The sequence below is a fragment of the Tympanuchus pallidicinctus genome, unplaced genomic scaffold (genome assembly GCF_026119805.1).
Source record: "Tympanuchus pallidicinctus isolate F22 unplaced genomic scaffold, pur_lepc_1.0 scaffold20, whole genome shotgun sequence".
Taxonomy (NCBI): Eukaryota; Metazoa; Chordata; class Aves; order Galliformes; family Phasianidae; genus Tympanuchus; species Tympanuchus pallidicinctus.
Genome location: NW_026294722.1, coordinates 5084038 through 5110172, shown reverse-complemented (window position 1 = coordinate 5110172; position 26135 = coordinate 5084038). Strand labels below are relative to the sequence as shown.

Sequence of the window (26135 nt, the reverse complement as noted above, 5' to 3'; positions counted from 1 at the left end):
AGCCAGCAGCTTGCACTCTGGGTCTCACTAATGGAAATAAGTTGCACGTGCAACTGATGGCGCTGATAGCTTCCACATCCCAGTTCCTTTGCTTATTTACTTGGTGCTATCACTGCAAGATAAACAGAGAAAAATTTCAGGTAATGGAAATGGCTGTGGAAGCCGAGGCAGGAATGAGTGTCTGGGACAGATGTATTGGCCAGAGCCAGGAGCATCACACAGACAAACAGCTTGGCCTTGGTACAGTCCCAGATTGGTCAGTGCCAGCTCTTCTATTCATAGAATCACAGAATGGTTGGGTTGGAAGGGACCTTAAAGACTTCTCAGCCATTCCACCTTGCTTTATCACTATCTGCCCATGTCAAAAGTCACTCTCCTCCTTCTTCTAAGCTCCTTTTGAATACTGAAAGGTCACAATGAAGTCTTCCTGGAGCCTCCTCCTGGCTGAACACCCCCAGCTCTTGGCTTGCCTTCACAGCAGAGCTGCTGCAGCCCTCTGAGCATCCCTGTGCCTTCCTCCGGCCCCACTCCAGCAGCAATGCATCCTTCTTGTGCTCAGAGCCTCAGACCTGGGTTCAGCTCTCCCACCAAACCCCTATGATGATTGCTACAAAGAAGGAGCCAAGCTGCTCGTAGCCTGTTTTCCAGAAGGTGAGAAGGAAAAACCCAGGTAAGGGGCTGGGAGCCAGATCTCGGCGCGTGGTGTGAGTTATGCTGGGGAATGCTCCATCTGGAACCAAATAAAGGAAAGGTGCAGCTCAAAGAAAGGACTGCTGCCGTTGCTCGGCTTTGTCCGTCCTGCCGCAAACCGAAGCGCGCAGCCGGCAGAGCTCCGTGCCAGCCGCACCGCGGGGCAGCGGCAAACCGGATTGCTGCAACGCTCCTCCTCCGGCTTCGGAGGGGCGGGGAACGGGACCCGGCATCCTCCCCGCATCCATCCCGGCCGCCGCACCGCGGGCACAACCCCCCCCCCACCTCCCCTTAACCCGCACCACATGGGCTGCGCGGTGCCCCCGGCCCGCAACCGCCCGCAGCCCGGCATGGAGCCTCTGAGCGGAGCGCTGAAGAAGAGAGCGACGGAGCAGCACTACCGAGCGGAGGTGATGATCGCCGGAGAGCAGCTGAGGTAGGGCTGAGCCTGGGCTCTGCGCTAACACGGCTTCAAAGCTTGGTCCTTGAGCAAGAACTTCCCCAAGGTGCCCCGAACCCAGAGCCTGAAGCAGGGATGGGGACAGCCCTGCAGAGTTGTCCCTTGGACGCCACATGCCTGAAGCAGGGCAACACAACACAAAGGGTTTTTGTTTTGAAAGCTACCTTTGGGCACTTCTGCTGTTTTATGGCCCTGGTTCTCAAACTACTTCTAAGCTTTCTTCTTAGGAAGGCAGAAACGCACCCTGCTGTGCAACAAAACCGGTGTGGCTGAGAATGTGTTCCTTGTGTGGATGGGGTCACAATACCAGAACTGCTCTCAAGTGTGTGCCTGAAGGCTTTTCCAGCTCTTGAGCAGTTTGCTTGTTTGTGTCTCGAGCCATTCTGTTCTGTTATGAAACACATAACTAGAAAATACATCCTTGAGTAACATAAAGAGCCCATGTTTGCTAGCACCAGATTCCCAAAGTTAGTTCTGTGTCATTATGTTGTCCAGCCTCAGTGAGGCACATCAACCTCAGCTTTATTTATCTGCACCATAAAGGACTGATAATTTCCAGCTAAATACTAGAACTGCATATTGAATACACAGCCCATGGCCAAGGTGGTTGGAATTTAATAGCGCCATCAAGGTCAGCTCCATCTCCGCTGTCTTTCTAAATTGTTGCTTTCCTGGCTCCAGAAATTAAATCTGGTTTGTTTGTTTGTTTGATAGTAAACGGGAAAGAGCTGGTGCCAGGGATGGGCTGCATCAAACCTTCACACCATTCACAATTCACATTGCAAATGAGGCTTAAACATTGAGCTTAACTTTCTTACAGGGAGGAGCAGCATCAGATCTAAGGCTGGGTATTGCTTTGTTTCAATAACTCAGTGCAAGAGACACAAAGTTGTGGCTTTTTCCGTGCTGTGAGCAGGGCAAGTGCATTCGCATTTGTATTTTCAATTCTGTACTCATCCAGGGTGACTGAGGGTTAAAATGGGTTCTATAGCCAAAAAAAGGGGGGTAGGTATGCAGAGAGAAAGTAAAATAACTGAGCTGTCTGTTAAAATTGCAAAGAGTGAGCAAGCAAGGGCAACGTTGTGGCCTTCAGTGAAGAGCTGGGGCCGTTGCACCCAGGAGCACAGTGCTGGCAAACACTGTTTTGCAAACACAGTGCTGTGAGGAGCAGAGCTGGGCGGCCTCAGCTGTTTCATGCCCCAGAGCTGCTCTCTCCAAGCACTCCTACTCCATGTTAGAGAGAAGCAGGTGGCCTTTTGCAGGTGATAGGTAAAATGTCAGTAAAAAGTCCTGGAGTGCTCAGGGATGGAAGCATGCAATTGTTTGCTCATGGTATGGCATGAAGCAACTGCATCCTTCTGCTTTGGGCTGGGGTGGGAGCTTATTCCCTGCACAGAAAGGCTGCAAATTGCTGCTGGGGAGGAAGGTGGAGGGCTGGGTTCTGCCAAGCTTGGCTAACTGAAAGGGGAATGAGGGATGGGTGAGCACTGCACTGAGTGCTTGAGTCCTTTGCCTGTCCTTGGGGGACTCTTCAGCCTGGCAGTTAGAGTGGAAGCAGTGATGTGAATCTTCCTAAGATCAGTTGGGTCAGTAGTGATGGGGAAACTGAGGCAGGGACCTGGATGACATTGTCTGAGGGAAGGACTGAGCAGAACTAAATGCACTGTGCTTCTTTGCTTGCCCAAGGAGAAGGAATCAAGGTGCTGTGTAAGACAGCCTTGTAGCCTTCTCCCACTCACACTCAATATGCCTTGATCAGCTCTTGCATCTACAGAAAATCTCAACCATTTGTTTTCCCTGTTCTCTGCTTCCTGCCCTGCCTCCTCGCTATTGTATCCAGCCAAACAAACCTTTGCTCTGTCTTTATGGTTCTTTGGCTTGCTAGCAAGTTTGCAAATCCCTCTCAGTTTGTTTTGGCTGCAGCATGAAGTCTGTTCAGTGTCAGGACTCATTTCCTAGCCAGAAATAGCTGCGCAAGTGAGGGGTGAGGAAATGCTTCTTGGGGGTGGCAGGGAACAAACACATCCCAAAGAAATCAGGGGGAGAGGAGTTTGGGTCTCGAGCCTCTCCCCAGAAAGATGGAAGTATTAATTTCCATTTCAGTCACTGCTGTGTTTGCAGGGCTGCTGTGTCAGGCATTCCTTGCACATTCTGCTGTCAGTCTTTGTGTTTCAGTTGTAAAATCTGGCGTGAAAGTCACCTCAGTTTTACTGAGTGGTGAGTGTTCCTGGGTGGCATTCTGTAAGAGAAGCCCCAGTAATTGCAACAAATGGCTGATCTGCACAGAAGTGCTCTGGAGCAGCCGCTGCTCTTTGAATTCACCCTCCTCTGTAACCTGGGTTTCTCAAGTACAGGCAGGTCCTTGGGTGCAGTTTGGGGATTCATTACTGTCAGGTGAACCAGATGTTCGCCACTAACTCTGCTAAGCTGCATTAATCACTCTGAGAAAGGAAATCTTCTCCGTAAGTTCATGTCCTGGGCAAAAGGAAGGGAGAGAAGGAAAGTTTTTTCCTACAAAGAACAGAACAGTGCTTTCAGGTGCCGTCCAGGTGAGTGCTTTTATTTGGATGCTCAGATTGCAAGGCTGTTCAGCAGAGTGTGAAGATTTTGATGCATTGGGCTCGCTTTGAGGTGCAGGGCTGAATGGGTCCTGGTTTGTACCTCTGTTTGGAACTGTGAGTACCTGATGTGGTGGTCCCTGGGGTACTTCTCTGGGCTGATGTTCAGATCACACTACATGATCAGAATGATCTTAGGAATCCTACTGCTCCATTGTTTAGCACCGGTGAAAGAGAAGGCTGGAATGTACAGCTGTTCTTGCTGGAACTGCTTTCTGAGATTTAAGTCCTGTTTTCTGTTTGTGCTTTTAAATAGAAAAGGGAAAATAAGACTGCATTTTGCATTGCTTTGGGTGGGCTGCCTTGTGCATCCAGGACTCTCCCCTTCCTAAAGCCTTTGTGCTCTTGTAGACATGGGAGAGCAGCAAGCTGAGTTTTGCAGCAGTTGTTTTGCATCAGTGTTCATCTCCAGCAGCTATTTAGCAGGGGTGCTTTTGTGACTGTTTCTTCCATTTACTGAGCACTCAGCTTTATGATTTTTCATCTTCCTCTAAAGATAGGAAAACATCATTTGGATGATGTGCCTTCAGGGTCATTCATTTGTATTTAATCGCTGTGGGAATGCAGCCTTGTGTTCACATCCTTGAGAGCTCTATCATTATGGGAGGCTCCAAGGTTCAGCTGTCCAGCTGCCATGCAGGAAACCCAGCTCCTTTTCCAACGAGAGGAAGCTGTTGGCTTTCAGCAAGGTTAAGCAGGATGAATGAGATGAATAAAGATGTCTTGTTAGTGACCTTGACAAAGAAACAAGTTGGTTCCCCAGTGCTGCCCATCCAAAGCAAGAGCATGTGCTAGCAGACAGCGGGTGTGCCAGACTAGGAGTGTTTCACAACAGCTGATTGTCATGTTCCAGCAAGCATTTTATTTCATTTTTTTGTCTTTTTGAATTAGCAATAGGTACATGGGAAAGGTTTTGGCATGTAGAAGAGTCGTAATATTGCATTACATGCTGTTCCTTAACATTTTTTTTTTATTTTGAAGTTTGGTTATGAAACAATTATCATTTCACTGGCTTCATTGTCCCAGCATGGTGATAGATTGCGTTAGACTTCCTCGTGTGATTATGGTCTGTGTCATTAAGTGTCAAGATGTGTGCGTGTGTATAAATATATACACATGTGGTCCTTCTAGACTTCTACAAACTCTTAACAGTAATGGATGGCTCTTGCTTAAACAGTTCCTATCTTCAACAAACATTCCTTAGAGTGACATCCCACTTGTTGGTTTCTAGGGAAATAAAATACATCAGAAAGGCCTGCTCATCACTTCTGGCACTGGGGGATGCTGTCTGGGTGGGGAGAAGGAGCCTCTCTGCTTGCAGTGGCAGCTGTCCAGGTGTGATTGCATTGGAGGGTGCACAGTAAAATAATGGAAGGAAAAAGAGCTCAAAACTGTAAAAATAGCAGGCAACTGTCTGCAGTAGGGTAAGCTGTTCTCTTCAGGTAAAATCAATATGCAGAATATGTGTTGGTTACTTGTGGGAATGAATCTTCCTGGTAAGGAGAGTAAGATGCTGACGCAGAGCTCAGTGTTTGAAGGAGGCCAGTCAAGGCGGAATCAGGAGCTGGCTCTGCGTGGCACGCTGGGTTTCACCATTTGCATTGCTTTCTTTGTGTCTCTGCTTTGTCACATCCTGCTGTGTTTCTCTGGGGGTTACCAGAAAGGTCTGGACCTATACTGCTAAGAACTTGGCCTGAAGTATCTCAAGCACTAATTGCAGCCATCACTTAGCTTAGCCATCACTGTTTTCATTCAACAGAGGTTTTATCTTAACACTTTTGAGACCCTAATTAATCCTTATATTGGAGGATAATCCATTATTATCCAATAGATGTCAGTGAGTTTATTGCTTCTTGTATGGTACCTAAAGCTACTGTCCAACAGGCTGCACCACGTATGCTGTGCTGTACACAGAACTTCTTCAAAAAGAACAAAAGGAGTTGAAGAATTAAAGAAATGCTGCTGTGATTAATGCCTTTGTAAAATAAACCAGTCAGAGGCAAAACTGAGAGCTGAAATGAATAACTGGAAAGCAGAAATGTCCTGGAGTTACAGAGCAGATATTAATTAAACATCTCTCTGAGTCTGCTGTATGCACTGGGCACTTTCCAGGGTTGGTGTTCTGGGAACAGCAAAGACTACAGGGCAGGAGTTTGTAGGCTGCATTGGCTTTGGCCAGGACACAAAAGTTCTCTGTGCTCTGTGGCTTCATTGGCTGTAAAAGTCCTTTGAAAAGCCAAAGCCGTGCCCACCTGAGCAGCCTTCCTTCTTATGTATCTTTCCATCAGAGCTACAGACGAGCCATAACATCAGGGTGCTCAGGACAGGACACTTGTAGTTCTGCCCAACTCTGCCCCAGTCTGTCCCAGTTTGAACCAGAAAATGCCAGGACTGCTGATGGACTGAAGGCAGTGCTGTGTCTGGGTGAGCTAGAACTAATGTGTGTGTGATTTGGATCAGTGTGCTCACGTGTGCTGTGGGTGAGTGTGTACAGGAACACAGGAGAGCACAGATCTGCCTGGCATTTGTCCTTGTTGGAAGGACAAGTGCTCTCATCCAGTCCTTGTCCTGGAGGCAGTGATGTTCCTGCTTCCATAGACATGGGGAGGAAAATTAGGCACAGAGCCATGCAAGATGACAGAAACGTGTACAATTATTATTTCCTGTACTTTGGCCCTTTGGTTAGCTGATTTTAGAGGCTTATTTCAAGCACAAAGTCATGCATGGCTCAAAGTGAGTCCGGTTCAGACAATTACAAAGTGCACAAAATGGCAGAGGGAGAACAGGAGATGCTGAAAAGAGGATCCTGGGGATGGATTGATGCAGTTTGTAAAAGTGAAGAAGTTACACATAATTTTTAAATCACTGGGTGCTTTCCAGGAGTCCCAACCCATCGGTAGATTCTTCAGGCTGGGCTGGGCTATTGAATTGAGATGTCCATGCCAAGCCAGCTCTGCTCTGTGCCCATTTCTCTCTCCAGGCTTCGCCTGCATGATGGAAAGCTCATTAAGGACAGGCGTTTCCACCTCCGAACTTACCCCAACTGCTTCGTGGCGAAGGAGCTCACGGACTGGTTGATTGACCACAAGGAAGCCCCAGATCGAGAGACGGGCATCCGCCTGATGCAGAAGCTGATGGACCATTACATCATCCACCATGGTGTGTGGCATTCTCAGTGCATCCTCAGGAGATGACTGCTGGTCTAGTCACTGCTTGTGCCTAGCAGAGGCACAGCCTTGCAGCTGGGCTCTATGTTCAGCCTTCAGCCAAGCACTCGGGAAGATGCACAGATGTTCAGCCACAGCTGGGGCTGCTTTCCTCTGCCCTGCCCCTGCCTTTGGCAGTGCATCTTCTGCTTGGACAAGCAAGGGCTGAGGTGCTTTAATGAAAATGCTTTCCGTTGCAGTGAAGATTTCTTCAGATATATCTTAAACAAGGTTTTCCAAAGAGATCTTAGGGCTTTAGGCCAAAATGGTTTTGGTTTTGATTTTTAGGTTTTTCTTTTGTTACCAAAAGAATAAAACAGGGTTTTTACATTGCCCTTGGTGGGCAGTTTTGGGGGCTGAGCTGCCACCCTTGGCTGCTATCTCTTGCAAACCTGAACCCAGGTCTTTGGGACATGGTGGCCATCTGGTTGGAGCCAAGGAGACAGAAGCAGGTGACAGTCACAGAATTCTGCCCTCTCTTCTGCAGAGATCAGCATAAGCCTCCTCCAATCATTGCAGTGCACTCTGTTGCCATCTGCTCCTTGCTGGGTTTCATGCCCTTTGCATTAAGCTGCCCTGACTCAAAATCAGCTCTGCTGCTGTGATTTACCACAAAAGCATAGCAATGACTTCTCTGTTAACCATTAACACTTCAGACTGATTATTTTTCCATCTCTCCAGCCAACAATTTCCAATAAGCCCATTAGTTGGCTAAACCTGTGCAGACGTGGCTGCCAGAGCTGGTTTGATTGCTTATCATGGGCATGTCCCTCCTGCTCCTGCAGAACACACAAGCAGGTTTTCCAGCTTGCTGTGGGACCATTAGTTGTTGTTGGTCCTATGGAAATGGGACTGTCTGCTGAATGCCTTGCAGTTGGCTGCCTATGCTGTTTGCCCTCCTCTCCACTGGTATTGAGAAAGACCATAACTATTCCATGCAGATGCTCTGTGCTGCCTTTAAAAGGCTGATATGCTTCGAGCTGCTGCTCAACTACATGCTGGAAATGCATTGAAATTGGTCTCCATGTAGCAAAATGTTTTCACTCAGAAGGTGGTGACGCACTGGAACAGGTTGCTGAAGGAGGTTGTGGCTGCTCCATCCCTGCAGGCATTCAAGGCCAGGCTGGATGTGGCTCTGGGCAGCCTGGTCTGGTGGATGGTGACCCTGCACATAGCAGGGGGTTGAAATGAGATGAGCATTGTGGTCTTTTTTAACCCAGGCTTTTTTAACTAGGATTCTGTATGATTCTTATGGGTGCTGTCTGTCAAGGCTGTGTGCTTATTTCCCAACTATCACCCCATGCTATCCGAATCACTGCTCCTTTCAGTTAAGGGGATCCAAGCTTTCTCTTCTAAAACAACCACCTCACCCTGCCTTCTGCCTAGTGAGTCTCAGGCTTTGGTGCCCTGGTTTCCCACCAGCACAACTGTTCAGGAGAAGTTCTGAACTGAAGATGTTCTGATGGGTTTTAGCCTTGAGTTTGTCACCAAAAGGAGAATGAAACATTACTCACAAGAACAAATGGTAAAGTTCTAAAAAAGAAATCTATCTTTTGAATTTTATTCAAATCATATTTGCAAGGCTGACTTATTTGAAAACTGGACCATAATGTTTCATTTTATTTTCATTTCATTTCAGTCAAGTTGTTGTACAATCGTCTCTTCCAGCCAAGTTTATCTCAAAACAGCATCCCCAGTATTTTCCTGCTGAATGTTGCAGGCATTTAATAACCATGCTTTTATAGACCACTCTCATCTCCAAGGTAAATATCAAGCTGGGGTTTTATCCCAGTTGTATGCACCTAGCTGCAGGAAAAACTCTTGAGGTCTGCTTGCCATACAAGTGAATTGGCACATAATGGTAGGGAAAAGTTTCTCATTATGTCATTACACATTGTAATTCACAAGTATTTTTGGCAGGGATGGAGATGATTTGGTGGAGTTTTGGAGGCAGTGATGCCAGGTTGTTTTCCCTCTCCTCCAAGTCTGCTTACACATGGCAAAATTCCCATTCTAATGAAGCAATTTAGCGACCGGGTCAGAGTGTAAACTTGAAGTCAGTCCGTCCCAAGGGCTTTCCCATAGGGCTGACCTCTCCCAGAAGCTGCGCAGGTCTGATTTGGGGACGGAAGGCTCAGATGCTGGCTCAGCAGCACGGTCCAAGAGGAATAGAGAGGGACGCAGCACGTTTCCCATAGCAGAACGTAAGGACAACGCACTGCTGAGCCTGTGTGCAGTGCTTCTGTCTGTCCTGCATACACTGACCTCCTTCTCTCCTCCTTCCAGTTTGTGATGAGCACTCGGACTACAAGGATGCCAAGCTGCTGTACCGCTTCCGCAAGGACGATGGGACCTTCCCCCTCAGCAAGGATGTGAAGGTGTTCATGCGAGGACAGAGCCTTTACGAGAAGTGCGTGAGTCCCTTCCCAAGGCCTCGGGTCTGCCAGCTGTGCTTGCTGTGCTGCTTCATGGCTGGAACCACAGCAAACTCGTCTCTTTCTGTTCTGTATGCTGCAACCCTGGGAAATACTCTTTCTTGGAGAGGAGCTGAGCTCTGAACTAATGCGTGCTTTGATGCACCTTCTCCATACCTGCTCCCCTTCCAAGCCCATCAGTGGAGCACTCCCACAGACACCCAGCAAGCTTCCTAACTCAAAGTTACCCCACAAGCACAGTGTCAGCTAACAAGTGCTGATGGATGTGGTGTCCTGTCTCTCCACTCTACAACAGTGAGAAGCTGATTGGCCCAAAAACTTTGGGAACCAATTTAACATCCTCAGAGGTTTTTCTTCCCTGATAGAGCAGCAGTGTGATTGGGATCATCAATCACACACATCAGCCTGTTAGGACTTGTGTCCCAGCACAACCAGCAGGTACAGGGCCAGCAGGGCCTTTCTGCTCTGTGATCCTGAGCCATAGAATGGCTGGGCTGAAAGGGACCCCAAAGATCATCCAGTTCCAACCCTATGCTGTGGGCCAGCCACCAAATCAGGCACCAGATCAAGCTGCCCAGGGCCTCATCCATCGTGGCTTTGAACACCTCTGGGGATGCTCAGGGATGTCCTTTGGACAGCTGTGATTTCTGTCCTTCATACAGGCATGATTTCTACTTCCCCGTGCCCTCTGCATTGCTTTCACTTCGCTTTTGCTCAGCACTGGATGGGAGAGCATCGAGATTCTTACAGCTGAGGCTGCTGCACCCTCTCGTGGAGGCACTGCGTTCAGCTCCGCCACGCCACAGAATGAACATGGGCTTACCACAACGCACCTTCCCCATCCATCTGGACCAGCTGTTATTTGGGCACGCATTCGGTTGCTTGCTTAGCTTTCCACTGTAGCCTTTAGCTGAGGTTGCAGCCGAGCTGATTCCTCTGCATCTGCTCCCGCTGCTGGGATGAAGATTTACAAACCTGTAAATGCAGCTGTGCCTTTCGCCCTCCCTTCCCACCGCTCGCAGGCAGCGATGATTTGGCTTTGCCCACTCTTCTCATCCTTGCTTCGGGCTGCGTGGCATCACGGGCGCTTGTCCCACCTCTGCCAGGCTGGTGAGCGTGGAGGGCTCCATCCTGAAGGTGAGGGAGGAGAACTCGGTGAAGTACCAGCGGGCGTTCCTGGGCTGCGAGATGGTGGAGTGGCTGGTGCAGGAGGGAGAAGCAGAGAGCCGGAGGGAAGCGGTGGAGCTGGGCCAGGCACTGCTGGAGCACGGGATCATTCAGCACGGTGAGAGGAAGGGAAGCGAGCGATGAGCATAGCTGTCATGCCAAGAACAAATCCCCATTCATGGCATGCAACAAGTGCTGGTCAAGTGCCCACTTAGAGATAGCAACGGGGCCTTTTAGTGCTATGTTTGGAGTCGGTGACCTTTGAAGCCAGAGCAATCCACTGCCCACAGAGGCTTTGAGCTGCAATTTGAGCTGTCGCTCTGCGGTCCTTCAAAGACCTGGGCTGCAGGGCTGAGCCTCACCCTGAGTTTCCAGAGCTGGTTGTGAGGTTGCAGAGCTCAGCTGGGCTGCAGGTCACACCCACCTACAGGGCTTCAGCTTTCCATCTGTGAGGCAGGGAGCCCTCTGACCTCCTGGAGCTTGGTGATGTACTGATGGGATGGCATGTCCTGGAGAGGTGGCCCTGCTGCTCTTCCTTCTTTGCACAAAGCATTCTCCAACAGTCAGAAAAAAAACCCTAAAATATAATGCAGAAGCATTAAAAGCAATTCATCCAGATAGCTTGGTATGTTTGCTACACATCTTTCACGCTCCCTCAGCCTCTCCTTCCTCTCTTGTCCTCTCCAGTCTCCAACAGGCAGCACTTCCTGGACTCTGACATTCTCTACCAGTTCTGGATCAACTTCCGACGGCGGCGACGTCTCACCGAGCTGCTCAGTGAGAATTCCTCCCGTGCTCTGTCTGAGAGCCCCGACAGCCCCTTCTGCCTCCGCAAGCTCAACCCAGAGCCAGGCAACACCAGCTTTCTCTCTGGTAACTATCTCTGCATATTTGAAGGGTGTGAAACCGAGGCTTATGCTGCCAGAGCATCTCAGGGCTGAGGTGTAGCTCCAGCATACACCATAGGGTGCTCCTCCAGACTTCTTATGAAGTAGCCACATGTCCTGCGTGCTGGTGGATGTCACGGTGCAGTGGCAGTCTCTATCACAGTTCCCCATTCCAGGAAAAACAACTCATCAGCTCGGCTCTTGGTCCTTCTGTAAGGCTAGTTTTATTCTGCCGAAACTCAAATGCTGTATTTGGTGCATGCACATCCTTCAGATGTGGGTCAGGCTGCTGTGGGAAGTTTACTAAACTGATCTGTTCCTTCCCTGGGTAACTGTTACTTCTGACTTTTGCAGTCCAGCCCAATAAGGAGATCAAAGTTGTCTCAGCAGTTCGGAGGAGCAGCATCACTTCCCTCGCTGGAAACTCCAACCCCTACTTCAGCATTACTCCCACTCTGGTTTTCCCTCCTGTGGCTGAGTGCAACCCCAAATCAGGTCTGGGCTCCAGCACTGTCCTTTTTGCTACACAGGACATATCTGTTCCCTTGGGCATGAGCTGCCTTATTATGTGCTTTAGTGTATGAAACCCTCAATTCTGATCAGATCTGTCACCTTCTGCCCTAGTGTTAAAGAGACCCGTCACCAATGAAGAGCTCCTGTCCCCTGGGGCTCCCTACGTCAAGAAGACGCTAACTGTAAGTGACCATCATGAATGGTGTCACTGCTCTGATGGCACCGAGCTCTCTTTGATCACTTTCTGCTTTGATCACATTTTGCTGCTTTGACCTCTCAGCATTGAAACTTTGATTGCATGTCACCTCATCCCAGCTCCTTCATGGTGTGTCTCAGTGGGTCGATGTCTTCGCATGTCCTTGTTGCTGAAAGCGGCAGTGACCGCTGTGGCCTCTGCTTTAATTTAATATATATCAGAGGGATATCCAGGAAAGAAAATGTTTCCTGGACAGGAGAAATACAATTTTTGTATCGCCAGCTCCACACAAACTGTAGATTCAATCAGGTCTTTTGGCAGCTGGGACTTTGACACTCATCCCGTGTGTCACAGAGATGTCACCTTTGCAGTGCTTTATTCAGCTTCTGATTTCCTGTTGCAGAGAAGATATATTAATGTGCTCTGTCAGGTTCTGATGGAGTAGAATTGAAGGGGGAACATTCAAGGGCTGCTCTTCCTTTGCTATGATGGGCTTTCTGTCATGAATAAAATAAGCCCCTTAGTTTGGGGCTTTTGCTTTTCACTTTATTTCTAGAGCTGTAGGATCACATTAAAACAGCCCTGCCTGGGCTGGGGGCTGTGAATGTCAGAGGACAGTTCTTGCCCTGAGGATCCTTTTGTGCTTGGCTATTTCTGACTCTCTCACTATGCTGGTTTGACTCAGGTGGGTTTGGATCTGATCCCCAAGTTAACTAGGCTGCAGAAATTGGAGGGAAAGAATGAGGAAAAGAAAGCAGCTGGTTGGTGTGGCATGCATGAAGATGTGCCACTCGTTCTCCTCCTGAACGCTCTTGCCCTGCCCTTCAACTCTGCCAGCTGGGGCCTTTCATGGCTCATTGCATTCTGCTTCGCTGTGCACTTGCTGTTATTTATTTATATGGCTAATGTGCAAAGTCCTTCGAGAATTCTTTTTCTCCTTTAGTCACATCATATGGCTGCAGTGTTAAGGCAAACTGCTTTGACAAGCTGAGATCAGAACAGGAAAGGTTAGGAGTGGCTGCTCCCATCCTGTAAATTCTGCATTAAGGCACAGTGTCCCTGTGTTTTGGAAATGCTTGGTGAGCTCTTGGTGCACACCCTGCACTGAACTTCGTGTTGGCATAAGAGAAATGAACAGTCCAGGAGGGCCAAGGCCCCTGTGTGCTGTTTTCAGGTGATACGTGTTCAAAAACCTTCCATAAACGCAGAGTGGAAAAATGAAGTCAATCTTTACCCGTGGCTGAACATGGAGGAGGAAATGGGACAATTAGAAGGGATGTGTCATTGCCAAGGATACTGTGAGAGACTCTGGCACAGGTGAATGAAAAAACCTCCAGGATTAAAAAGAGAAACAAAGACTGCCCTTGAAACCAATATTTGCAAGAGCAGTTTGTCCCCAGCTGTCGTGCATGGAGGTGGCAGAAGTATTTAACTGATATGGAAAGTTTCCTGGTGCCCAAGGATGCTCTCATTTTATCTGACAGACTGAGAAAGCCACAAAGTAATGACAACTATTGCTAATGCAACTGGAAACAAAGAGTGAAGGTCTTTTTGTCTTCTCTCCCATGCTAGATGGAAATTAGGATCGCGAGCAGAGCATCAGTAGGAATTGCAGCATCCCCTCTATCCAGCCCATTCCTTTGTTCTAAGTCCTTTTGTTCTGCTTGCAGATCGTGGGGGATGCTGTGGGCTGGGGTTTTGTGGTCCGAGGAGGCAGACCGTGCCACATCCAGGCTGTGGACCCAGGAGGACCTGCTGCTGCTGCAGGCATGAAGGTACTCTGCTCGCAGTGACACGGGGCAGGATTTGTCCCCTGCTGGAGCCTTTCAGGCTGAACACATCCCCCATGGTAATCCCACCTTCTGCAGCAGAGGTGGAGTCACTGCTCTGGTTGTGTTTGTCTGCTTTTAACAACGTGGTTCTGCATGGAACTCTTTCCCCATGTGCATGAGAGCAGAATAACCTCAGACTGATGCCTTGATTTGGCTCACCAGGTCGTGCCCAATATTCCTGGCTCAGGTGTGAGAAAGGGAGGTCTTGAACATCTCTTAAGAACCAGCATCTAAGCGTGAATGGGTTTTGTGTGTAGAGCTGCAAGCCTGGATTTAGGAGTGAATGAAAGAAATGGAGTTTCAGTTACCTTGTAAGAAGAAGAGCAGTGAGTGAGCAATTTCCACAAGCTGACACAACCCTGCAGCCACGTGGATATTTGAAATAATGGGGTTCTTCAGAGGCAAAGTGTGACTCTTGCTTCAGGCAGGGTTGGAAGGAGACGTGTGAGTTCATTTCATTTGCTCCAGAGCCTAGTTTGTTTCTCCTCACCTAATCTAATTTGCTACCAAATTGCTAAATGTTATTATTGTGCCTCATTTCCATCTGTGAAATGAACCACTGCTCATAAATGAGTAACTTCTCTCTCCATTAGCTCAGTCTAAATCCCTTTGGTCTCTTTTTTTATGATACAGTGATTATAGCACAGTGATTATTAGTGGAGCTTACAGAGTGGTGATGCTTTGGGCTTTGCAGGGTTTTGCAGTTATTGGCAATACAGCCTCTGGCTGCAGTCAGCCCTGAGCAGAAGCTGCTGTTGAAGACATGAGCTGAATGTAACCAGCCCTTCCTCTCCCTGCAGGTGTGCCAGTTTGTTTTCTCAGTGAATGGCATGTATGTTTTGCATCTGGACTATCAGACCATCAGCAGCCTCATCATGACCGGACCCCGGACTCTTGTCATGGAAATCATGGAAGCCATTGAATGAACGGAGGAGCCTCATCCCACCACCGTGTGGAGGAGGAGGGCACTGCAAAGTAGGGATGGACTGTGGGCAGGGACCAAGCTCGACCTTTCGCTCTGAGATGTTTAGTCAGGCATTTTAGCATGTTTTCAAATAAACACGTTCTAATGGGAGAGTTTCGGATTTTGATGATGTTGAAATCTTCACCTCTAGCTGACCTTGAGCTCTCACCACTCCTTTCTAATGCTGGTGGGAGAGTTCAGTACTTGATGAAACCAAGTCTTGGAGCAAGCCAGCCACCCCACCAAGGCTGCAGGACAGGTGGTGCAAGCTGCTGGGCAGCAAGAAGTTTGATACCAAGAAAATGAGCATGTCTGAGCCCCCCTGAGCTGTCTGTGCAGTCTACCACAAGCTCAACGAGCTTCCCAGATGGCTCCACAAGCTGTGCCATCAGCTGTGATATATATGCTTCCTTGTAAATAAAGCCATAGGACCCTGCTACTCGTTGGGCTGGTTACTCTTCCCAACTGGGTTTCTTGAAAGGTAAGACTTCTACAGTAGCTCTTCTTGTGGGACACTCATACGCAGCCTACTTTGAATGTAAGCTTGAATACAGGTAATAACAAGAACGTGGGGAGGTTTATTGCTCTCCAGTTCACACAGCACTCTGCTCATCACTTTGAACCTCCGGTCACTTTGATTTGTCTTGAAACGTGTGCTGATTTTCCTGGAAGATGTGGTGTGAGGCACTGCAGCGCAGCTGGCTGCCTGATTTCTTATGTATACAGAGAGATGTGCTTCTCTCATGCTGGTGCAGAGGGGTAGCACTGCTGGAGCACAGGCTTCCTAGAGCACGGTCCAAGCAAGATGTTTGCACTGATAACCCACTGGGGTCTTTCCAGGCCCTAAGTGAAAGCGGACAGCCTTGTGAACTACACAAGCATAACCACTGGAACAGTCTCATTATTTTTCTGGCTTTGAATTTCCTAGAAAGCGAATGAAGCATAGGAGATTCGTGCTCTTTCGTTTCTCACCTTCTTGCTTTGCAGTAAACTGCTGCAAATCTGAGTAGCTGTTGAACTCCAGTTCAACAGCAGTTTGTGGTATTTAAATGCAGGGCAGTGCCAGTTCTGTCTCCCCAGGTGCACGACGCTTCACTTTAACAAGATTTAAGTGTTTTCTTTTCGTGTTACCCTTTGGTTTGTATATTCCGACGCTTTAAAGCTTTTACTGGATGATAAAGAAAATCTTCAGTGAACTACTAAATGTTTATTGTGCAAAAATATTTAGAAACTTTGATTTTCTTCCTTCCAACACGTCCAAGGGTGCCCGTTTCCTGGAGAGTGAGCAGTGCACATTTCCTGAAGCTCACTGTTGCCATGCAAGGCCGATGCCAGCAGTCAGCAGAGATCTACCTGCAAATCCAGTCTGCAGCAGGGAGGAAAAACACGACTATCGATTGTCCCATTCGTGGCAGTGAGGACAAAAGGTTTTGGATGAAGCCTTGCCTCTCCAGGGTTGTGTAGCCAAAGGTCAAGGCTGCAGGCACTGCTTGCTCTCCAGCTCATGAATCAGCTCCTGGCCTCGCAGAGCCTCCAGATGTGCTTAATTCCCCTATCCAAACGCAACACAATTGGCCTTCAGCACAAGCGCTGGGCTCTTAGAAATACTTAATGGGATGTGAATACTGGACTGAGTTCATCCCTGGGATCATGACAGAGGGTGGGAGGCACAGCTTCTTGCTGCGCTCTAGGAAATCAGCAAGCAGCTTCCTAGATGGAGGTTTAGCACTGAGATAACACGAGCACTCCGTGCCTTTCATTGAGATTTACAGTCACAGGCTCATGCTTTCCTTGCATGCTTTATCGAGCCACGTGTCTGGGCCACCGCTCTGCTGCACGGTGCAGAAGGGAGGTGGGGGAATCTCTGTCCCTCTCCCACTTCCTTCCTCCCTCCCTCCCCTCCCTTAACTGCACTGACTCTGGGACTGAGCTTTCTCTGTTGAGATCTCTCCAAGCACGCCGACACGCAGCGAGGCACTGGGGCTCCTTCCCAAACGTCTGAGAATGTAGCAGGATCCAAACTGCCTCCCGGCGAGCTGCTCCAACAGGTCTGTGCTTTGCTCCTTGCTGGTGCTTGATGTGCAGGGGAGGTCGGAGGGGCTGCGTTGTTTTGGGACATGTGTGGGTAGCAGGGAGCTCTGAGAGGGTTCCCAGCCATGGGGCGCTCGAGGCAGCGCTGGCAGTGCTGCAGAGGGGTGGCCTCAGGTCTTGTGTTTGCTGTAGTTCAGTTGTGAATGTCACCAGGACTGCCTTATAGAGAGCAATCTTTTTTTTTTTTTTTTTTTTTTTTTTTTTTTTTTTTTTTTAATTTTTCCAGTGATGGCTGTTGGAGATGTGGTTTGATTTTCCTTTTCTTTTGTGGCTCACAGATTAAAACTTGCAGGGAATTTATGCCAAAGGTGCTGGCAGTGGCAGCTCAGGGTGCATTTCTTCCACCTGCAGGCATGGTGTGGGTCTGCAGCAAGCTAAAGTTCCTAAACCTGCCTGGTCCGTGCCTCACAGCAGACCTCATCCCTTACTTTTTTGAGACTGATGTGGAAAGGAACTGATGATTTTTGCTCAGTAGTGAAATAAATGCAGAAGATTTGCAGGCAAGAACAGACAGGGTTTGATGAATACAGGTTTTCTTCATCTGCTGTTGGTTGTTTAACTAGGAAAGTACTCAAGGAATGTGGGCTCCTGCAGCAGGCAGGTGGCACCTCGGGGAGATCCCTGCCACTGCCTGTGTGCAGGGCCATGAGGTGACATCACTGCCAACAATTCTGTGCAGGGCTGATGATGTCCCTTGGGATAACAATGGGAACATCCCCAAACTATCAGCTGGTTCATGGGGCTGTGGAGGGCAGAAAGAATTCACACTGCTCCTATGTCCTCGCCAACTTAAAAATGCAGCAGGGATATTTCTGCATAAAATCATTGGGTTTTTTTTTTGTTTTGTTTTGTTTTGTTTTTTTTTTCCTCTTTAATTGAAGTGGCTGTTCTTACCATTTCCTGCACAAATCAGGGGATCTCATACTGCCTTAATCTCCAAATCCAATCTGAGCACACAGCTGGGACAAACGGGAAGTGGTGCGTGTCCCCCTCCCATTTTCCAGGCCCTGGAATTACTCACCACTTGCTCCATATGTTGCTGTCTCCAAATTCTTTCCCCAAACAAGTAATGGGAGAGAGGCACAGGCGTGCAGGCAGCTCCCTGTGCTCTGCTGGGCTGATGTCATCGTGGTCCCTGGTCTGGGGTCTGCAGCTCAGTCTGGCCATGGTGCCACCAAAGGGGAGAAAGTGGATGCAGAGAGTGGGAAATGGATGGGAAAGGCAGAAATGGGTGAGATTTGGGGTCCAATAAGTAACCCTATGGCACAAGGAAGCAATAGATTCTCCAGCTCTCATCTTCCACCATTTAAAACCACTGCTTTTGTTCTTCTTGATTTATGGATAGGAAAATGAAATTTGGAGAAGAAGTGCTGATGGTTTTGCCTCTGACAGGAGGCAGAGATGATAGGAAGCAGAGATGAAGTCCTTGCTTCAGCCACAGTGCTGTGACAGTGTGACAGCTACAATGCTGGAACTTACTGAGTGTAACCTGGGTTAATATCGAATTCTTCCTTACTGGCACATCCAGGTGAAAGCAGCTGATTTTGCAGCTCAGTGCAGGTTGCAGATGCCCATGTGCTTATTTCACTGGACTTTGGATCCCACATAACCCTGATTAATGTAAATATCCTGTGCAACACAGTGCTGTGCTGGAGTCCTGTTTGCCAGCAAAGCCGTAGGGAGGTGGCACAGAAATGCAGTGCCATTGCAGAATGGGACAAATGAGACCTCGAGTCAGGGAATTTTTTCAGAAATGCAAGCTCCTCTCTTCCCATTGCCACATTTACCCCTTCAGGAAGAGCAGGCTTTGCTCTTTTTGAGCACACAGATCGCAGAGCCCACCTGTAATATGCTTCTGTTTATGAGCGATGACTTCATCTTGTTAGCTGGAAAAAGGCAAGTGTTTCCCATGGCCAGGGGCTTCAGTTACACCGCAGTTGTTCCATATAACTTGATCTTCAATCAAAAAAAGTAATCACAGAGTATCATACATGAGTGTGTGTGCAGGGGGAGAATAGTTAATATCTATCTGTTATAACTTGCAGTATATTTTTCCATTCGTTCTTACAGCAATTTTGAACTGATTTTAAACCCAGGAGATCATGGCTAGGTCACTCCTGCATATTTATTTTTCCTTGAAATCATTTTAAAGCTGACATATCAGAGGAGATACAGGCATTTGCCAGGAGCCTGTAAATACCTGTCCATCAGAATGAAGGGAAATGAAATGTCGCTGCAGAGGAGGAAACTTGTGTACGGTCTGGGTCTGCCAAAAGCAATTGCATAGCACAAAAATGACAGATGCCAATGATGCAAAAAAACACCAGCATATGTTTTAAACCTGGAAAACTGAGGCTGAGGCCATGGGGAGGCTCTGCATCTATGTGTTAGAGTGGTTTTATGATGACCTGACTTTTCTGTCCAAAATGACACCTAAGTCCAGGCCAGAAAGACAACAGAAGGTCCTCGAGGTTTGTGAGCTATAGGGTGAGTTCTGAGGGGTGGGTATGTCACAGGGGGTGTTTCTAAGTCAAACTGATCCTCTGCCTTTATAAAGCCTGTAATTGCATTTTGGTCTTGTTCAGGTGAGCAAGTCAAAACAAGACCATGCCGATGCACCCTGGATGTGACTGCTCAGGAACGCCACCATATATAATAAATGAAACTCTCATTCCTAAGCTGGTGACATATAAATTGAGTGGTACCTCTTTTGCTGCTTAATTGCTTTACTGTGATCATTGGAAACCCAGCCAGCTGAGAAGAGCACTGGATTGAAGCCTCCTCCCCATCAGATGTACAAACTTGTTTCAGTTCTGGTCCAAGGAGCTGAGCAGCTGTATTGAAGAGACCAGTAATACAGAATAATATCTAGGAATTGCAGAAAAGTTAAATGTGAGCTTCACCACTTAGTGCTGTCAGTGATGGAAAGAGCTGTATATCTCAGCTCGTGGCTCCTTCACTGGGGGCTGGAAAAGAAAATTAAACAGCAACAGAACAAAAAATAAAAGCAATAAAAAAAACAATTACAAAGTCCATTACAGCAACAAGCTTCTATTCCCAGAGCCATAACAAAGCCCAGATGGTCACTACTGACATCCCTCAGAGAGCAGCAGGGTTTGCAGTGTGGAAGAACTGATTCAGGTGGGTTTTGGCATGGCGAAAAGTAACTGCAGCTCCTTCTTCCTGGTGCTTGCTCTCACAGGTCCTGCTCACCATGCTGATTCGCACCTGCTTCTTTTTTGCCTGCCTGCCTGTGGCAAGCCACGTCTGGGGACGAGGGGGGCAAGGTAAGGAGCTCACCTGCACTGCTCTGGGGGGGCTCTGGATTGGAATCTGGGCTAAGCTGCCAGCCCTTCTGGTGGGGAAGCTCCAAGCAGCGTATTCTCATATATAAAGAGCAATAGGAGATCAGGGAGGCAGTGCTGGGAGAGTGTCTCCATCCCACCCCACTCTGCAATGCCTGTTCTCATCTCTGGCAGCAGCTCAGAGTGCCTCTCCCTTGCACTGGGGATGCATTTCAGTCTGTGTAAGCAGGAGAGGATGCTTGTGGGGTCTGCTAACAGAGCTTGAGAAACAGAAAGAAAAAAGTGTTGCTTCTGTTCATTGTCATGTCTGTCCTGCACTGTGAAACTGTGGAGCTACGTGGTGATGTGTGACATCTGGGTAAGAGAGTACATGATGTGCATTCTCCTGTAGCATGTAGAGCTCCCGCAGTGCCATGAATGAGCAGAAAATACCGATAGCACCTCACCATTTCCTTTCCACCTTTCTATTCCATGTGAACCATCCATATGAGGGATCACCACAAGGTTTTCCTGAGAGGTGATGGCATGTCACATTCAGGATAGGCTTATCTCTGCGCTGTGCATCTTCCACACAGTGTGTCTGGGCTTTGCTCCCCATCAGCTGGAGAGCAAGGTTACAGCATCAGAGAGCACACATCCAACACAGGGCAGAGAAACAGTGGGGCTTTCATGGCACCGGGCTTCATTTGCATCCAGCACATAATGGAGCTTCAGAGGATGCTGTCCTTTCTGATCTCTCTGGGGACATTCTTGCCTTTTTAACTTCTGGGCTCCTAGAGCGATGGCCAAAGAGTTGGACCACACTTGTCCAGAAGAAGACAGCTTCATGTTTCCTCTATGAATTCCCCTCATTGTTGCATGATTTTTTATCACTTCTCTTCGGCACGATTCTGAAATTTGATTTTGCCCCTCACCCCTCTTCCCCATGTTTTCTTTCTTCTTCTTTACATTTGCATGGGGTGAGATGTGAATTTGAGCTTTGTTTCCCCAAAATAGTTGTCTGCTTGTTAGGCAGCCCACAGGAAGTCTCTGCAAGAAGAGGCTGAGGCACAGATGCTGGGTTGAGCCAAACAAGTCCTTGCTGCCAGCTCCCACTGCTTTCCTGGGCTGTAACTTCATGCAAAGATGTCGGGAGATGTCTGACACCATGCAAGACCAAAATAGGAACATGTGGAGTCCTACAGAACACACAGTGTGCCAGTGCTGAGCATGATTTTTGACACAGAGGGTGGTGATGCACTGGAACAGGTTGCTGGAGAAGGTTGTGGATGCCCCATCCCTGCAGGCATTCAAGGCCAGGCTGGATGTGGCTCTGGGCAGCCTGGTCTGGTGGTTGGTGACCCTGTACATAGCAGGGGGTTGGAACTGGATGAGTATTGTGGTCCTTTTCAGCCCAGGCCATACTATGATGCTCCAGGTCACCTTAAGCTTTATTTATATATGTATATTTAATAAGGAGTGAGAAAGGGAAAGAATCATAGAACCATGAAGGTTGGAAAAGAGCTCCAAGATCCCCAAGTCCAATCCCAGCCCACCCCACTGTGCCCACTGCACCCACCCCACAGCTCTGGGACACCTCCAGGGACAGTGACCCCACCACCCCCTGGGCAACCGTGCCGCTGCATCACTGCTCTTTCTAGGAATAAATGTTTCCTAACATCCATCCTGACTCTCCCCTGGCACAATGTGAGGCCATTAGCAAGAGATTGGTAACAACTGCCAAAGAGGTGGGCATTTGAAGGTATGTATTATTACTGTGCAGACAAAGGAGGCAGTTGCTCATTGCACATGAAGGAGCCTGCTGGAAAGACAGCTGTAGGTGCAGGAGCAGGGAAGAGGAGAGACAAATCTGCTGAGTTGCCACCCTACAGCTAGTCAAGTGGGAATGTTTCATACAGTGACATTTGTATGACAGTGTGACTGTATTTCCTCTGATTCAGAGACTGACACATGGGTGAGACATTTAGCAGGGCTTTAAAAGATCTCTGAGAAATCTGGAGCTGATAAGAGAATGTGCTCTTTCTTCTTTTTACCTCCTTGTCTGATACTATTTTTTTCATCAGGATTTGTCGTTTCAGTTCACTGATCCCAATGCAAGCTGGTGCCCGTGAGTTATGGTCCTGCCAGGAGGTGTTAGTTACACTTTATCAGGTTTTCTCTCCTTTTCTCTCTTTCTTTTTTTTTCTTTACTCTCTAAACCCAGCTGATCCCTGGAGCTTCCTCCTGAACAGTCTTTCTGCATAAGGGTGGCATTCATATCCTGGGGAATTTCTGTATTTTTCAGCAGCCTAAGTTCACTGTAGAGCCTCATTGACTCCCAGTATCTATTCCCTTCCCTTCTATTTCAGACATCTGCACCAAAACCCTTGCTGAAACCACACACATGCCATGAAGGTTCCTAGTAAAGACTTGCAGCGTGAGAAGAGCACAGAGGAACTCTGACTGCTTTGCTGTTTTCCTCATTTGCAGTAGCACGTAGTGAGGGCTCACCCAGAGAAGCTGCCCCTTAGCATAGGATGGAAGGTGGATTTGCAGCGATGGGTTTCCTGGTCCAGGGGCAGCAGGAGTGGCTGTGCAATGTCAGGGGATGCTGAGTGTTTGTATGGGATGATGAAGGTTCCATTTGCACTGCAGCTGTCCCTGTGTCTTTAGTAGACGTAGCACGTGGGGGGTTTCATGCATGTGTGAGTGTGTGCAGAGGGAGGAATTGCACCCACAGTGGGATGGGCACCTCTCCTCCTCCTCAGGGTCAGGCCGGCTGAAACTCACAGTCCTTTCAGAAGACAGGCTCCAGATGAAATGGAAAGAAACCGAAGGAAACATCAATGGCTACAAAGTGCGGGTAAAGCCTATGGCAGGTATGTGCTACCCAGCAGATTGCTCTGAGTGAGGGATGGGCCCCCAGCTTCTGTGTGGTGCTGGGTGTTTGCTGGATGCTCTTTCTCCTTGTCTGCACCATTGAATGTTTGCCCAGAGTGGAGAGGAAGACAGAAAACAAGTTCACGGAGCAATGGTTATAACTCTGTCACTGCAGGGGTCCTGTTTGTCTCATCCTCAGGGACGGGATGTCCTTGGCCCCATACATGGGGATGCTCAGCTCGTGGCTCCCCGCCCTGGATGAGCTCCAGCTCTCCCTGACTTCTGACTCCAGACAGGCACTGCAGGAAGGGCACTGCGTCCTCGTGGGGGAGCAGCATCCGGGTGCAACCTTAGCTTGTGCCCATCTGCCTGCTTTTAGCTCAGCCCCCAGCTGTTTGCCCAGCCGGTGCTGGAGGTTTCTCATTCCTCCCCTGCCAGGGAGCGATGGGCATCCCAGGAACGTGGGGAATCCTCATGTTGAGCACGCCTGAGGCTTTCCCCATGTGTGGGCTGGAGCTCCGTTTCCAGCCCTAAGGGTGACAAGATCAGAAATGCATCCATTCCCACATTTAAAGGCTCACACACCTTTCTTACTCAGATGATTTTAGGGAGCTGCTTTGCTTCCCTTCCTTTGCTTTGTTCTTCTGGTCCAAAGTTTCTCCATTCCACTCCTCGTAACAGAGACACGGTGCAGTATTTAGCTGTGGTTTTGCAGTGCTGCCTTGCTTTATCTGCTCCTTGCTGTGCAGAGGACAGCTTCTGTTAGAGAGAGATGAGGTTTGCAGAGGGAACACAGCAAAAACAACTGCATTAAGTACAATGAGTCCCAAGGGCCAGGACAGAACTCTGGAGATATCGGAGCACTTCCTCACTTTGTCACGAATGACCTCAAGGACATCACTTGGTTTGATGTTTCCATAAGTGGTGTTTGCCCAACCTTCACCCTCTGGAATCTGGCCTTTCTGTCTGCTGTTCTTTGAGAAGTCAGTGGGAGTCACACTAGTGCTAGGTGGGAACTTGTTTTCCATTTGGAGCATGTATCAGGGCCTTTTAAAAGACTTTCTCAGCTCTGAAAGCAGAGATCTACAGAATTAAAAATTAAATTAGAATTGATTGAGGTCCCCAGACAGACATTCTCTGTATTTCGGTGGTATTTCTGCTATTGTCAGCTTAAATGTAAGCTCTAACAGTTTCTGAACTGTGGCTTCATCCCACCTCAGGGGACTCGGAGCAAGAAGTCATGCTGAAAACAAAGACTCCCAAAGCCACGGTGGGGGGGCTGAGCCCTACCAAGGAATACACGCTGCAGGTGTATGTGCTCAATGGCTCCCAGGAAGCCTTATTCGCCAAGAGGAAATTTGTGAGTAAGTAAAAAAATCAACATTTTACCATTCTGAGGGCTCTTGGAGATGTGGCTCCTCAGAGCTCATCCTCTGGCAGATAAATAGTAGAATCAAGAATTCGTTTGAATTGGAAGAGACCTTTAAAAGCCATTTGGACCAACTCCCCTGCAGTGAACAGGAACATCCACAGCTCCATCAGTGCTCAAAGCCCTGTCCAGCCTGACCGTGAGTGCCTCCAGACGTGGGGCATGCACCGCCTCCCTGGGCAATCTGAGACACCCTTATTGTATTACATTACATTCAGTGTCCCCATAGACTGTACTGAAGCCCATTACTTTTTTGTTGGAAGCTTGGAGAGTGGAGATGGTGAATACTGATGGGATAAAGGTTGGACCATGACTCACAGACCCATCTGGATTGACTCCTCCTTCTTGTATTTGTGATTTCTATAGTAGAGGACCTTAAAAATGCATCCCAGACTAGAAATAACCGAAGGAACGCAGGAGCTGCACCAGGAAAGAATCTCACCTCTGCGGGCAGCTCAACAGTTGAGCAGAGCCTGGGGATGGAGACAGCTCCACCACCCTTGAGCACCATCCTGACACATCCAGGTGGGTGCACGGAGTGTCCTGGGGCCGCTGCCTTGCTATGCACACATATGAGCGATGGAAATGTAATCTTCAAGGCAGTAACATAGGAAGGGAAAATGTATTCTTTTTCTGTTTGGAGCACAGCAAAGGACAGAGCTGAAAAGAAAAGGCACAAAGGGACTCAGCCCAAGGGCTCAGGAGAAACCACGAGGAGCCAGCCCAGTGTTGGTGTGACACAAACACCATCACCAACCACAAAGTCATCCCAGCGTACCACTGCAAACGTGGAGCGAGAGTCTCTAGGAAAAGAAAAACCCACAAGGGATTCACTGAGGAGAGGTGAGAGCTGCTTCAAGCGTGTCCTGCTCTCTGTCCCCCACTGTTTTCTCTAGCGATTGCTAAACACAATCCTTCTAGCTGTCTCTCTGTCACCAAGGGAGCATGAGTGCTGCTGCTGCTTTTATTTGCTAGATCATGCTTTGGAGAGCTGCCAAGGATCACCCAAAGAGTTTGGAGTTCTGCGAAGCATTACAGATATAAAGGAAAGCTGGAGCTAAGACAAAAATTCCTTTACAAGGGGAGTTTTTTAATGAATTGATTTCCCACTGTTCTCTCTATGCATGTTACCACCTCTTCCTGCTCCAGACTTACCCGTACAGGTTATCATTCTCCAGCACACGCTGGCATCCTGGTCTTGTTTTTCACATTTCCCAGCTAACTGATCCTTGCTGAAACTTTAGATCCTCCGACTGAATGGCTCACAGCACTTTTGAAGTGGTGGGAAGGGCTTGGCTGGAACATCCCTCTTTGGTCCCTTGATAACAGTAGAAATTCATAGTTATAAGAAGAGATAGGAGACTGACCTGTTTGCATCTCAGTGCAGTTAGATGGTACTATCTATTTCCCTCTAACAAAGATGGAAAATTCTGCATCTGAAAAATATTTCAGGAAGATGCATTCCATCACCAACATGCCCCAT

At 48.4% G+C, this 26135-nt stretch overlaps 2 protein-coding genes across 4 annotated transcripts in view; both read left to right on the top strand.

Annotated features, from left to right (window-relative positions):
* The first annotated feature begins 947 nt into the window (after positions 1-947).
* Positions 948-15079, top strand: LOC128081226 (DEP domain-containing mTOR-interacting protein-like). Its single transcript, XM_052684276.1, has 9 exons — positions 948-1126; positions 6749-6927; positions 9261-9384; positions 10516-10694; positions 11264-11449; positions 11818-11958; positions 12088-12158; positions 13843-13947; positions 14805-15079. Exons 1-9 carry the CDS (start codon positions 996-998, stop codon positions 14928-14930), a joined length of 1242 nt encoding a protein of 413 aa, XP_052540236.1. The 5' UTR covers positions 948-995; the 3' UTR covers positions 14931-15079.
* Positions 15080-15195: 116 nt separating this feature from the next.
* Positions 15196-26135, top strand: part of COL20A1 (collagen type XX alpha 1 chain) — a 50648-nt gene continuing 39708 nt past the window's right edge. Inside the window, exons 1-6 of one of the 3 annotated variants that reach the window (XM_052684264.1) lie at positions 15196-15449; positions 20262-20346; positions 23112-23222; positions 24444-24587; positions 25019-25177; positions 25301-25495. In XM_052684264.1, coding sequence (XP_052540224.1) covers positions 20274-20346; positions 23112-23222; positions 24444-24587; positions 25019-25177; positions 25301-25495 — 682 coding nt within the window. In that variant the 5' untranslated portion in view covers positions 15196-15449; positions 20262-20273. Of the gene's footprint in view, positions 15450-16526; positions 17017-20261; positions 20347-23111; positions 23223-24443; positions 24588-25018; positions 25178-25300; positions 25496-26135 lie in introns of those variants that run through there. The other 2 variants (XM_052684263.1, XM_052684265.1) reach the window with 2 other exon arrangements.